Source organism: Panulirus ornatus, chromosome 1 (genome assembly GCF_036320965.1).
Source record: "Panulirus ornatus isolate Po-2019 chromosome 1, ASM3632096v1, whole genome shotgun sequence".
NCBI classification, from domain to species: domain Eukaryota; kingdom Metazoa; phylum Arthropoda; class Malacostraca; order Decapoda; family Palinuridae; genus Panulirus; species Panulirus ornatus.
The window spans coordinates 64634998-64649105 of record NC_092224.1 but is presented as its reverse complement, the minus strand read 5'-3'; the positions used below and the strand labels follow the sequence as shown (position 1 = coordinate 64649105).

General features: G+C 46.3%; 1 protein-coding gene and 1 long non-coding RNA gene across 4 annotated transcripts in view; one reads left to right on the top strand and one right to left on the bottom strand.

Annotated features, from left to right (window-relative positions):
• Positions 1–14108, top strand: part of LOC139749211 (uncharacterized) — an 87918-nt gene that overhangs the window by 17752 nt on the left and 56058 nt on the right. The gene's annotated exons all lie outside the window — the stretch shown is intronic.
• The window catches only part of LOC139749198 (glycine receptor subunit alpha-2-like), a 73631-nt gene that overhangs the window by 6202 nt on the left and 53321 nt on the right, over positions 1–14108 (bottom strand). For all 3 annotated transcript variants that reach the window (XM_071662898.1, XM_071662881.1, XM_071662889.1), the window contains 2 exons: positions 5143–5222; positions 1739–1857 (listed from right to left, as the gene is read on the bottom strand). In XM_071662898.1, coding sequence (XP_071518999.1) covers positions 1739–1857; positions 5143–5222 — 199 coding nt within the window. The remainder of the gene's footprint in view (positions 1–1738; positions 1858–5142; positions 5223–14108) is intronic.

Here is a 14108-nt window from a genome sequence, read left to right as displayed (position 1 = left end):
AGCGGTGATCAAACTCGAGAAGCATTTTCTGATTTTGGCCGGCCATATGAAGGATGTGAACAGTTTGCTGTACGCCTCCTTATTCATTTAGTCGAATACGATTCTGATATCAACAGGCGGTTTGTATCCCTCATAGTCCAGCATAAAGTGAGGCTCTGGCAACAGGCTCGGCAATGGCAACTCTCAGGTGCCTCACACACACACACACACACACACACACACACACACACACACACACACACACACACACACTCATTCCTGCAGCTTATCTCCAGCTTTGCTAGTATTCGTATTTAGGCCTAGTATCGTTGTGTGCTATCCTCACTAATCTGCATTTATCAAAGTTGAGTTTCAGCCGGACTTTGGAGTTTGTTAGGGTTCCCTTGTAAGTTGATGCATTCACCCCTCCGGCAAGTTTGATTATATATATATATATATATATATATATATATATATATATATATATATATATATATATATATATATATATATATATATATATATTTATATGTACTCGCTTCTTGGGCAGGCGTTGAACCTGGCTGCTTCGGAGGCCAGGTTCACAGCCGGTTTAGCTCTAGGCAGTGCCGGCTGTTCTGTGTGTACGGTGCTTGGTTCAGAGCAAGATGCCGGCTGTTTTTAGGTACGGCGCCAAGATGTTCAGGATGCGGTACCGGTTGTTCGAAGGATGTTGCCGGTTGCCGTGTACTCTAGGTATGAATCGGCATGTAGCATTATCTTCAAAATAATAATTATAAGCAAAAGAAACGTCTTCATTATTAATAGTAAGATTAAAGAAGACAGACTGCGATTTACCTGCCACCGATAGCCAATACATATCAAGATGGCATCTCTGATATGCTTCCTTTGTTCATTCGTCATCAGGGCCTTCTTTCTCTCCATCTTTATCCAGCGAAGAGCTCTGCCACGTATGCCTACCTGAAGATCCACTTGAGCTCTGGTCCGCGCCCTTCGTGTTCAGGAGCGTCTTGGTCGTTGTGTTGTGGACGCTTTCCTTTTGTTGATCAATCGTGAGGGTTGTCCATGGCCGACCTTCCCGTCCCGACGCTTCCCACTTGATGCGTCGCCTTTCCTCTAGCGACTTCCTTCCACATTCTTTCCTTCGTCTTCAGTCTGTCATGCTCTTTGGATTTATTTCTCAGGTCCCCAAGGTCTGACACTTTCCATGATCGTTTAACTTGAATCCTTTGATTCCGTAATTCATGTATCAGTCTCCAGTAACTTATGATCCTTTCTCTCTTTTCTATTACTGTCAATAATTTCCCCCAGCCTTCAGGTCCCAAATGGTTAATCCTCTTAATGTTTTTCCTGATCTTCTTTTCTCCATCCGGTCTGTACAACCCGTCAGAATTCCCTTCGTCTTGGGTCCTTGTAACTAAGAGACGACTGTTTGCCGCCACAATTCACCTTGACCGATTCAATTTTCCTTTTAGAGTTGTAGCCTAGCTTGTCTCCATGAGGGTAAATAAAGAAAAACATGCAGTCAGCTCTTAATTCAAGCTTAGGTATTTTTTTGATGTTTCCTCCTACAGACTCGTTCACCAAAAATAAATAACAAAACCAGAAAAAAAAAGCAACTTTCGAATGGAGTCAGTAGAAACTGTTGACAGTTTGCATATTCGCTTGGTTTGTATAAGGGAAAAAATCATTTTGTGTGTGTGTGCGCGACAAACCAGCCACTGCCTGTCGTGGGGGTTTGGGAGGATGTGCGACATACCTGACGGCGGCGTACATGGTGGAGATGGTGAGTACGGTCGTGATGCAGAGGGTCATCCTGCCAGGCACCATCTCGGGCGGCACGAAGAACGAACACCATGATATCAGCACAAACATCATCTGCAGGCGAGAACACACATACGTCCACACTACTGTTGACGCTACCTCGCTAACGCGGGAAATGGCCAATATGTGTAATATATATATATATATATATATATATATATATATATATATATTTATATTTTTATTTATTTATTATACTTTGTCGCTGTCTCCCGCGTTTGCGAGGTAGCGCAAGGAAACAGACGAAAGAAATGGCCCAACCCCCCCCCATACACATGTATATACATACGTCCACACACGCAAATATACATACCTACACAGCTTTCCATGGTTTACCCCAGACGCTTCACATGCCCTGCTTCAATCCACTGACAGCACGTCAACCCCGGTATACCACATCGCTCCAATTCACTCTATTCCTTGCCCTCCTTTCACCCTCCTGCATGCTCAGGCCCCGATCACACAAAATCTTTTTCACTCCATCTTTCCACCTCCAATTTGGTCTCCCTCTTCTCCTTGTTCCCTCCACCTCCGACACATATATCCTCTTGGTCAATCTTTCCTCACTCATCCTCTCCATGTGCCCAAACCACTTCAAAACACCCTCTTCTGCTCTCTCAACCACGCTCTTTTTATTTCCACACATCTCTCTTACCCTTACGTTACTCACTCGATCAAACCACCTATATATATAATATATATATATATATATATATATATATATATATATATATATATATATATATATATAGTGTACACATATACACAGACGTAGACATGTACATATTCATACTTGTTTGCCTTTATCCATTCCCGGCGCCACCCTGCCCCACAGGAAACAGCATCGCCACCCCCTGCGTCAGCGAGGTAGCGCGAGGAAACGTACAAAGAAAGGCCACATCAGCTCACATCCATTCTCTAGCTGTCATGCGTAATGCACTAAATCAAGGCTCCCCATCCACAACCAGGCGCCCACAGACCTCTCCATTGTTTACCCCCAGACGTTTCACAAGCCCTGGTTCAGTCCATTGGCAGCACGTCGACCCTCTACCACATCGTTCCAACTTACTCTATACCGTGGGTGTTTGTAGGCTTGATATAAAAGGTCATGAGAATAGTTGAAGATGAAAGTAAGTTAAGAGTTGCAGAGCTTCGCTGTTTGAGGGAGGGATGTATCATAACGGCCAATCCTCGTGTGGCTGGTCTCCACACAAACTTTGGTGAGCATCGGCTAGAAGTGAATTTTTCTCCAAGTTTTTGTGTTAGGGACACATCAAGACAGCTCACGAGAGCAAGTGGCCAAAATAGTACTTTTTGAATAGGGGGAGGAGAGCAACATCACAGGGGACATGAAAGGCATGTTTGGAGAGAGGCGGAAGGACTGTGTCTCTGGCTGTTGAAGGGGTGAGGGAGGGGATGTCACACGTATGTGTGTGCTCCTCACTGGAGGGAATAAGACCTCCACTGATATGGATGAATTGATCACCTGAGACATAAGTGAACGCGCCCGCGCCCGTATAGCATCGCAGGTTTAGGTAGGAAGCAGACTGGGTGATGTTGAGAATTTAGGTAGGAAGCAGACTGGGTGATGTTGATGATTTAGGTAGGAAGCAGACTGGGTGATGTTGAGAATTTAGGTAGGAAGCAGACTGGGTGATGTTGAGAATTTAGGATTTCCAAGATAGAGTGGAGGGCATAGTCGTGGCCAACATCTTTCATTGGTGTTTTGGTAATTGAACTGAAGGGGAACCATATGGCAATTAGTTAAGAGCTGTAGTTAGAGATCGCGTTTGAGCACATTTGAATTTGAACCTGTCGGTGTTTTCCCCGTTTCAAGAAATGGTCGCAGGTCTGATTGAAAGAGTAATGTATTCGGAGAGAGAGAGAGAGAGAGAGAGAGAGAGAGAGAGAGAGAGAGAGAGAGAGAGAGAGAGAGAGAGAGAGAGAGAAGGGAAAACCGAAGTTAGAGCGATCAGGGTAAGAGTGTATAGCGTTAGACGTTGAAGCGAGAGGACTTCGGGAGGTTAAGTAAGTGAGAAGGTGCTCGGACAGGACCTTGAGGGACGCCTTTGTTGATGGTATGAGAGCAGTGGTAGTGACCTCATCACTGTTCACAGCAGTGGACCGACCAGACAGTGAGGTGGTATAGACAGCATATCACCACACCTGCGGCACATCATCACAATACACCACACCTGCGGCACATCATCACAACACACCACACCTGCGGCACATCATCACAACATACCAGACCTGCGGCACATCATTACAACACACCAGACCTGCGGCACATCATCACAACATACCAGACCTGCGGCACATCATCACAACACACCAGACCTGCGGCACATCATCACAACACACCAGACCTGCGTCACATCATCACAACACACCACACCTGCGGCACATCATCACAATACACCACACCTGCGGCACATCATCACAACACACCACACCTGCGGCACATCATCACAACACACCACACCTGCGGCACATCATCACAACACACCACACCTGCGGCACATCATCACAACACACCACACCTGCGGCACATCATCACAACACACCACACCTGCGGCACATCATCGCAATACACCACACCTGCGGCACATCATCACAACACACCACACCTGCGGCACATCATCACAATACACCACACCTGCGGCACATCATCACAACACATCACACCTGCGGCACATCATCACAACACACCACACCTGCGGCACATCATCACAATACACCACACCTGCGGCACATCATCACAATACACCACACCTGCGGCACATCATCACAACACACCACACCTGCGGCACATCATCACAATACACCACACCTGCGGCACATCATCACAACACACCACTCCTGCGGCACATCATCACAACACTCCACTCCTGCGGCACATTATTAGTAACACTCGTACTTGTAAAACAAGACTCATCAGTAAACAATACCTACTCTTGCAACACACCATTATCAATGCATGCAGCACCTCCTTAGCAACACCCATACCTGCAACACACTATGAACAACACCCACACCTGCAACACACCATGGGTAACACCGTGAGTAACTGCACCCAGCCATGGACATCTTAGCCACTGAAACACACCGTGACCTACACCCACACGTGCAACACGCCATAATAAACACCGTAAGCAACACTCAGATCTACAACACAAGCAACACCTACTACATATGAGCAACACCCACACAGACTACACACCATGATGAACACCCACGGTTGCGACACACACCGTGATCAACACACATTTGCAACACATTGCGAACAGCTTCCTCAACTGATAGACGCCGTGAGCAACACTCGCACTTGCAACACACCTGTGGCAGGAAGGTCTGGATGACGTAGGAGGACAGCTGGCGACTGAGGTGCAAATCGAAGGCTACAGATGGATACGACTCTGTTGGGGGAGGAAGGATGAGGTTAGCTGTGATCTACCTGGGCTGGAGGACTGACTGATGCGGTCTACCTGGGCTGGCGGACTGAGTGATATGGTCTACCTGGGCTGGAGGACTGACTGATGTGGTCTACCTGGGCTGGAGGACTGACTGATGTGGTCTACTTAGGCTGGAGGACTGAGTAATATGGTCTACCTGGGCTGGCGGACTGAGTGATATGGTCTACCTGGGCTGGAGGACTGAGTGATATGGTCTACCTGGGCTGGAGGAATGACTGATGCGGTCTACCTGGGCTGGCGGACTGAGTGATATGGTTTACCTGGGCTGGAGGACTGACTGATGTGGTCTACCTGGGCTGGAGAACTGACTGATGTGGTCTACTTAGGCTGGAGGACTGAGTAATATGGTCTACCTGGGCTGGAGGACTGACTGATGTGGTCTACCTGGGCTGGAGGACTGACTGATGTGGTCTACTTAGGCTGGAGGACTGAGTAATATGGTCTACCTGGGCTGGAGGACTGACTGATATGGTCTACCTGGGCTGGAGGACTGAGTAATATGATCTACCTGGGCTGGAGGACTGAGTAATATGGTCTACCTGGGCTGGAGGACTGACTGATGTGGTCTACCTGGGCTGGAGGACTGAGTAATATGGTCTACCTGGGCTGGAGGACTGAGTAATATGGTCTACCTGGGATGGAGGACTGAGTAATATGGTCTACCCTGGCTGGAGGACAGGGCTAAGGTCTTTGTGTCATTGCCCTCGACACTTACCACATGTGTGTACTGAAGCATGGGTCTCTGCTGGCTCCTCCTGTGGTACTCACATCACACTAGACATGTGTCCCCTCCTGCCTGGTTTATTCTCGAACTTCTGGCACTCTGTGCCAGCTTGAAAGTGCTCATCAAGACTTCCTCGCCGTTTTCTACCATGTCGCTTTTATTTTTTGAAGGAAGGGCGAATGGGGGGGGGGGGGGAGACATACCCGAAGCAAGACCATCTCAGGTGAAAGGAAAAAAAGATAAAATATATAAGAAAAAGAAAGAAATTAATTGCTGTTCGTAGGACGGTGTTTGTAAACCAGACTCGTCGGGTGTGTGTGTGTGTGTGTGAAGGGATGTTTTGAAGAAGGGTAAGACTCCTCCTCTTCTGTTCCCACCATCTACAGCTGTAGTCGCCTTCAGGGGCCTTGGAGAAGCGCGTTCAGACCTCGCCGACAGAGATGAATATTTGAACACAAACCTGTTTCATGATTGAGGTGGTTTGAGTCGTCTGTCACTCTGTGCCCAGCTGCATGACCAGCCCAGCCACTTGTCTCACTTTCGTTTGGTCTTCATGGAATATTGAACGACGCCTTTCATGTGCATGACTTGGATTCGAGTTATATATTCTTACGATTGTTTGCTTCGGGACTTCCGTGTGCGTGTACGTGTTCGGTGCACGACTTCTGTATTGACGTGGGAGAACTGAAATTGTGAGGATAGGCAGAGTTTCATTAGCACGACGGTACGACCCTTGGGCACGACGGTACGACCCCCCTGAGCACGACGGTACGACCCCCCTGAGCACGACGGTACGACCCCCCTGAGCACGACGGTACGACCCCCTGAGCACGACGGTACGACCCCCCTGAGCACGACAGTACGACCCCCCTGAGCACGACGATACGACCCTTGAACATGGCGGTACGACCCTTGGGCACGACGGTACGACCCTTGAACACGGCGGCACGACCCTTGAACACGGCGGTACGACCCTTGAGCACGACGGTACGACCCTTGAGCACGACGGTACGAACGAACGCGAGAGTTCGACCTTACATGTGATGGCTCAGACCTTGTGCCCATGAACCTGTGTGAGACGCGACGCGGCTCTGGCCCAGTAGAAAACGAGATCAAGTGGCAGTTCGTGAGGAGCAAGTAGCGGGTGATGATGTGGTCCTATGTTGTCCTCAGTGTTCATCTGAAGGACAGGAGGGGCGTTCAGGTAAGGTAATCAGGAAAGTGTTCTATACACACAGTTTCCCCAACCAAAAAAAAAAAAAAAAAGAAATACCTTATCACTTTTTTTGTATGATATGATATGACACTACGGACGACGAATTTTGAAATATACCTCACCCTCCCCCCTAGTTGGTCTGGCCTCACACTGGCAACTCCCACCCTCGTTTTCATAATTTTACGTTTCATCGATTACCGGCGACACTTCTCATCATATGTCATATAATTAAAGTTATAAATTATCGTCACACTTCGACGGAAATGTCTATAAGCTGGAGTTACCATTATTGTTAAGTAATGTGTCTCATTATCGCTCACCAGTCTTAGACCTGGACAACACGGGTCGTATTGATCGTCATTTCTAAACTCAGCGGAAGCATCACACAACTGGGAAGTGACACATGAATAACGCAGTGCCACTTTCCCAACACCACTGAAGCTGCTGTTGTCCAGGTCACAGTGATTTGCACGGTAGAGCATTGTCTACACAGAAGCATCGATTATGAAGTTAAACAATAGTAGGAAATCAAAAAAGAATAGCTGACGTAGATTGATTGAAAATAAACCTCCCCACAAAAGTTTAGGTTAGAAGAATTATAACAAACTCCAGCAGATGTGCATAGCCATGATCACTGGTGTACTACGCACCCCAGAAGGTGTGCATAGCCATGATCACTGGTGACATGCGTACTCCAGCAGGTGTGCATAGCCATGATCACTGGTGTACTACGTACTCCAGCAGGTGTGCATAGCCATGATCACTGGTGTCCTACGTACTCCAGCAGGTGTGCATAGCCATGATCACTGCTGTACTACGTACTCCAGCAGGTGTGCATAGCCATGATCACTAGTATACTACGTACTCCAGCAGGTGTGCATAGCCATGATCACTGGTGTACTACGTACTCCAGCAGGTGTGCACAGCCATGACCACTGATGTACTACGTACTCCAGCAAGTGTGCATAGCCATGATCACTGGGGTACTACGTGCTCCAGCAGGTGTGCATAGCCATGATCACTGGTGTACTACGCACTCCAACAGGTGTGCATAGCCATGATCACTGGTGTACTACGTACTCCAGCAAGTGTGCATAGCCATGATCACTGGTGTACTACGTACTCCAGCAGGTGTGCATAGCCATGATCACTGGTGTACTACGTACTACAGCAAGTGTGCATAGCCATGATCACTGGTGTACTACGTACTCCAGCAGGTGTGCATAGCCATGATCACTGATGACATGCGTACTCCAGCAGTTGTGCATAGACATGATCACTGGTGACCTGCGTACTCCAGCAGGTGTGCATAGCCATGATCACTGGTGTCCTACGTACTCCAGCAAGTGTGCATAGCCATGATCACTGGTGTACTACGTACTCCAGCAGTTGTGCATAGACATGATCACTGGTGACCTGCGTACTCCAGCAGGTGTGCATAGACATGATCACTGATGTACTACATACTCCAGCAGGTGTGCATGGCCATGATCACTGGTGTACTACGTACTCCAGCAGGTGTGCATAGCCATGATCAGTGGTGTACTACGCACTCCAGATGGTGTGCATAGCCATGATCACTTGTACTACGTACTCCAGCAGGTGTGCATAGCCATGATCACTGTTGTACTACGTACTCCAGCAGGTGTGCATAGCCATGATCACTGGTGTACTACGTGCTTTGCTCCAGCAGGTGTGCATAGCCATGATCACTGAGGCGTTACATACTCCAGCAGGTGTGCATAGCCATGATCACTGGTGTCCTACCTATTCAATCAGGTGTGCATAGCCATGATCACTGGTGTGCTACGTACTCCCACAGGTGTGCATAGCCATGATCACTGATGTACTACATACTCCAGCAGGTGTGCATAGCCATGATCATTGGTGTACTACGTGCTCCAGCAGGTATGCATAGCCATGATCGCTGATGTGCTACATACTCCAGCGGGTGTGCATAGCCTTGATCACTGGTGTACTACGTACTCCAGCAGGTGTTTATAGCCATGATCACTGGTATGCTACGTACCCCAGCAGGTGTGTATTGCCATGATCACTGGTGTGCTACGTACTCCAGCAGGTGTGCATAGCCATGATCACTGGTGTACTACGTACTCCAGCAGGCATGCATAGCCTTGATCACTAGTGTCCTACTTATTCAATCAGGTGTGCATACCCATGATCACTGGTATGCTATGTACCCCAGCAGGTGTGTATTGCCATGATCACTGGTGTACTACGTACCCCAGCAGGTGTGTATAGCCATGATCACTGGTGTACTACGTACTCCAGCAGGTGTGTATAGCCATGATCACTGGTATGCTACGTACCCCAGCAGGTGTGTATTGCCATGCCATGATCACTGGTGTACTACGTACCCCAGCAGGTGTGTATAGCCATGGTCACTGGTGTACTACGTACTCCAGCAGGGGTTTATAGCCATGATCACTGGTGTACTACGTACTTCAGCAGGTGTGTATAGCCATGATCACTGGTGTACTACGTACGCCAGCAGGTGTGCATAGCCATGATCACTGGTGTTCTACTTGCTCCAGCAGGTGTGCATAGCCATGATCACTGATGTACTACATACTCCAGCAGGTGTTTATAGCCATGATCACTGGTGTACTGCGTACTCCAGCAGGTGTGCATAGCCATGATCACTGGTGTCCTACCTATTCAATCAGGTGTGCATATCCATGATCACTGGTGTGCTACGTACTCCCACAGGTGTGCATAGCCATGATCACTGGTGTACTACGTACTCCAGCAGGTGTGCATAGCCATGATTACTGGTGTACTGCGTGCTCCAGCAGGTGTGCATAGCCATGATCACTGATGTACTACATACTCCAGCAGGTGTGCATAGCCATGATCACTGGTGTAGTACGTACTCCAGCAGGTGTGCATAGCCATGATTACTGGTGTACTACGTGCTCCAGCAGGTGTGCATAGCCATGATTACTGATGTACTACATACTCCAGCAGGTGTGCATAGCCATGATCACTGGTGTACTACGTACTCCAGCAGGTGTGCATAGCCATGATCACTGGTGTACTGCATACTCCAGCAGGTGTGCATAGCCATGATCACTGGTCTACTATGTACTCAAGCAGGCGTGCATAGCCTTGATCACTGGTGTCTTACTTATTCAATCAGGTGTGCATAGCCATGATCACTGGTATGCTACGTACCCCAGCAGGTGTGTATAGCCATGATCACTTGTGTACTACGTACCCCAGCAGGTGTGTATAGCCATGATCACTGGTGTACTACGTGCTCCAGCAAGTGTGCATAGCCTTGATCACTGGTCTACTACGTACTCCAGCAGGCGTGCATAGCCATGATCACTGGTATGCTATGTACCCCAGCAGGTGTGTATTGCCATGATCACTGGTGTACTACGTACCCCAGCAGGTGTGTATAGCCATGATCACTGGTGTACTACGTACTCCAGCAGGTGTGCATAGCCATGATCACTGGTATGCTACGTACCCCAGCAGGTGTGTATAGCCATGATCACTTGTGTACTACGTACCCCAGCAGGTGTGTACAGCCATGATCACTGGTGTACTACGTGCTCCAGCAGGTGTGTATAGCCATGATCACTGGAGTAACTCGTACTCCAGCAGGTGTGCATAGCCATGATCACTGGTGTGCTACGTACTCCAGCAGGTGTGCATAGCCATGATCACTGATGTACTACATACTCCAGCAGGTGTGCATAGCCATGATCACTGATGTACTACGTACTCCAGCAGGTGTGCATAGCCTTGATCACTGGTGTACTACGTGCTCCAGCAGGTGTGCATAGTCATGATCGCTGATGTGCTACATACTCCAGCAGGTGTGCATAGCCTTGATCACTGGTGTGCTACGTACTCCAGCAGGTGTGCATAGCCATGATCACTGGTGTACTACGTACTCCAGCAGGCATGCATAGCCTTGATCACTGGTGTCCTACTTATTCACTCAGGTGTGCATAGCCATAATCACTGGTATGCTATGTACCCCAGCAGGTGTGTATTGCCATGATCACTGGTGTACTACGTACCCCAGCAGGTGTGTATAGCCATGATCACTGGTGTACTACGTACTCCAGCAGGTGTGTATAGCCATGATCACTGGTATGCTACGTACCCCAGCAGGTGTGTATTGCCATGCCATGATCACTGGTGTACTACGTACCCCAGCAGGTGTGTATAGCCATGGTCACTGGTGTACTACGTACTCCAGCAGGTGTTTATAGCCATGATCACTGGTATGCTACGTACCCCAGCAGGTGTGTATTGCCATGATCACTGGTGTACTACGTACCCCAGCAGGCGTGTATTGCCATGATCACTGGTGTACTACGTACCCCAGCAGGTGTGTATAGACATGATCACTGGTGTACTACGTACTCCAGCAGGTGTGTATAGCCATGATCACTGGTGTTCTACGTACTCCAGCAGGTGTGCATAGTCATGATCACTGATGTACTACGTACTCCAGCAGGTGTGCATAGCCATTATCACTGGTGTCCTACCTATTCAATCAGATGTGCATATCCATGATCACTGGTGTGCTACGTACTCCCACAGGTGTGCATAGCCATGATCACTGATGTACTGCATACTCCAGCAGGTGTGCATAGCCATGATAACTGGTGTACTAAGTACTCCAGCAGGTGTGCATAGCCATGATCACTGGTGTACTACGTGCTCCAGCAGGTGTGCATAGCCATGATCACTGGTGTACTACGTACTCCAACAGGTGTGCATAGCCATGATCACTGATGTACTACATACTCCAGCAGGTGTGCATAGCCATGATCACTGGTGTACTACGTACTCCAGCAGGTGTTCATAGCCATGATTACTGGTGTACTACGTGCTCCAGCAAGTGTGCATAGCCCTTTTTTTTTTTTTTTTTTTTTTTTTTTTTTTTTTTTTTTTTTTTTTTTTTTTTTTTTTTTTTTTTTTTTTTTTTTTTTTTTTTTTTTTTTTTTTTTTTTTTTTTTTTTTTTTTTTTTTTTTTTTTTATGTTGAAGGCTCCAGTCACGGGACAGAAGACCAGTCAGTGCAATGATTATTATCATTATCCGAAACACGTATGCATGGGAACTGAAGTCTTGTCCTCAATACTATATTTGTGTTGCTAAGTCTATCAGAGAGATCCTGTCTCTCCTATTTATAACACTCTTTGCAGGATAGTTTGTAAACACAGCCACACGAACTGTCTGGCGAGTTCATTATTGACATATTAACATAGTGGGGTATTAGAGAATGTGAACTCATAACTCTTGAAGAAGTGAACTCATAACTCTTGAAGAAGTGAACTCATAACTCTTGAAGAAGTGAACTCATAACTCTTGAAGAAGTGAACTCATAACTCTTGAAGAAGTGAACTCATAACTCTTGAAGAAGTGAACTCATAACTCTTGAAGAAGTGAACTCATAACTCTTGAAGAAGTGAACTCATAACTCTTGAAGAAGTGAACTCATAACTCTTGAAGAAGTGAACTCATAACTCTTGAAGAAGTGAACTCATAACTCTTGAAGAAGTGAACTCATAACTCTTGAAGAAGTGAACTCATAACTCTTGAAGAAGTGAACTCATAACTCTTGAAGAAGTGAACTCATAACTCTTGAAGAAGTGAACTCATAACTCTTGAAGAAGTGAACTCATAACTCTTGAAGAAGTGAACTCATAACTCTTGAAGAAGTGAACTCATAACTCTTGAAGAAGTGAACTCATAACTCTTGAAGAAGTGAACTCATAACTCTTGAAGAAGTGAACTCATAACTCTTGAAGAAGTGAACTCATAACTCTTGAAGAAGTGAACTCATAACTCTTGAAGAAGTGAACTCATAACTCTTGAAGAAGTGAACTCATAACTCTTGAAGAAGTGAACTCATAACTCTTGAAGAAGTGAACTCATAACTCTTGAAGAAGTGAACTCATAACTCTTGAAGAAGTGAACTCATAACTCTTGAAGAAGTGAACTCATAACTCTTGAAGAAGTGAACTCATAACTCTTGAAGAAGTGAACTCATAACTCTTGAAGAAGTGAACTCATAACTCTTGAAGAAGTGAACTCATAACTCTTGAAGAAGTGAACTCATAACTCTTGAAGAAGTGAACTCATAACTCTTGAAGAAGTGAACTCATAACTCTTGAAGAAGTGAACTCATAACTCTTGAAGAAGTGAACTCATAACTCTTGAAGAAGTGAACTCATAACTCTTGAAGAAGTGAACTCATAACTCTTGAAGAAGTGAACTCATAACTCTTGAAGAAGTGAACTCATAACTCTTGAAGAAGTGAACTCATAACTCTTGAAGAAGTGAACTCATAACTCTTGAAGAAGTGAACTCATAACTCTTGAAGAAGTGAACTCATAACTCTTGAAGAAGTGAACTCATAACTCTTGAAGAAGTGAACTCATAACTCTTGAAGAAGTGAACTCATAACTCTTGAAGAAGTGAACTCATAACTCTTGAAGAAGTGAACTCATAACTCTTGAAGAAGTGAACTCATAACTCTTGAAGAAGTGAACTCATAACTCTTGAAGAAGTGAACTCATAACTCTTGAAGAAGTGAACTCATAACTCTTGAAGAAGTGAACTCATAACTCTTGAAGAAGTGAACTCATAACTCTTGAAGAAGTGAACTCATAACTCTTGAAGAAGTGAACTCATAACTCTTGAAGAAGTGAACTCATAACTCTTGAAGAAGTGAACTCATAACTCTTGAAGAAGTGAACTCATAACTCTTGAAGAAGTGAACTCATAACTCTTGAAGAAGTGAACTCATAACTCTTGAAGAAGTGAACTCATAACTCTTGAAGAAGTGAACTCATAACTCTTGAAGAAGTGAACTCATAACTCTTGAAGAAGTGAACTCA